The sequence below is a fragment of the Lolium perenne genome, chromosome 3, assembly GCF_019359855.2.
Source record: "Lolium perenne isolate Kyuss_39 chromosome 3, Kyuss_2.0, whole genome shotgun sequence".
NCBI lineage: Eukaryota > Viridiplantae > Streptophyta > Magnoliopsida > Poales > Poaceae > Lolium > Lolium perenne.
The window spans coordinates 109586705-109587875 of record NC_067246.2 but is presented as its reverse complement, the minus strand read 5'-3'; the positions used below and the strand labels follow the sequence as shown (position 1 = coordinate 109587875).

General features: G+C 49.3%; 1 protein-coding gene across 1 annotated transcript; it reads left to right on the top strand.

The window, feature by feature from the left end:
* LOC139837962 (uncharacterized) lies at positions 1-822 on the top strand. The gene has a single exon (XM_071827294.1). The coding sequence runs from the start codon at positions 1-3 to the stop codon at positions 820-822; it is 822 nt and encodes a 273-aa protein (XP_071683395.1).
* Positions 823-1171: the final 349 nt, after the last annotated feature.

The window sequence follows — 1171 nt, the reverse complement described above, 5'->3', positions numbered from 1 at the left end:
ATGAGGGATACCAGAGTACGGAGTTTCATGTGGTCTCTTGGGTACTCTGGCTGTTTTGCTGTCAGCAGCAATGGCCTAGGCGGTGGTTTGGGTCTTTTTTGGCTGTCCTCTGTGTCTATTTCTCTCCAAGGGTTTAGCAATCGGTGCATTGATACTATGATTACATCAGAGGGAGGAGTAACATGGAGGGCATCCTTTGTCTATGGGGAACCAAAACGTGATTTGCGACATGAGTTTTGGGACCTACTTCGCTCCCTGCGATCAACTTGGAATGGCCCGTGGATATGCTGTGGCGATTTTAACGAAGCACTTAGCCAAGATGAGCACCAGGGTCCGCGCGCCCGCACTGATGCTCAAATTCGGGCATTCCAGGACTGTCTACATGACTGTAATTTACTGGACCTCGGGTATGATGGACCAAAGTTCACTTGGACCAATCGTCAGGAGGCCAATGCAAATATTCGAGTGCGCCTCGACAGGGCTGTTGCAAACGGAGAGTTCAGGGGCTTGTTTGAGGATTGCACTGTCGAAAACATTATGACAACCTCGTCGGATCATTATGCTATTCTAGTCTCCCTGACAAAGGATTCTAGACGAACAAGGGTGCAGCCTATGTCCCACAGTTTTAGATATGAAGCTATGTGGCGGAAAGCACCAGATTATAAGGAGGTTCTGGAGTCTGCTTGGTCGGCGGCGAGCGAGAGTGCTCCCTCGCTGCGTTCGACATGGAATAATCTTAACCGTATGGCACCTATGCTCAAGGATTGGAGCCGAACCACGTTTGGTTCCATACATAAACAGATTCGGAAGCTGGAGCAGTAACTGTTCTATCTCCGAGGCCGGCCCGTTTCAGATGCAATTTTGAGAGAGGAGCGTGACATTGAAGGCAAGCTATGTGATCTGTTTGAATGTGAGGAGATCATGGCACGACAAAGGTCACGGGTGGAGTGGCTCCGGGAGGGGAACCACAACACTTCCTTCTTTCATGCAAGGGCCTCAGCGCGCCGACGCACTAACAAGATTTCGTCTCTTATGCGCGAGGATGGTTCTAAATGTGAGGATCAGGGTGAGATTAGAGGTATGACTCATCGTTTCTATGAGAACCTTTTTTCATCTGAACCTTGTGAATCAGTGGATGTAGTTCTCGAATCCATTCCTGTCAAAGTCATGG

Excerpts from the sequence above, each read along its gene's own strand:
- LOC139837962 (XM_071827294.1), top strand. The coding sequence starts at position 1 with ATGAGGGATACCAGAGTACGGAGTTTCATGTGGTCTCTTGGGTACTCT.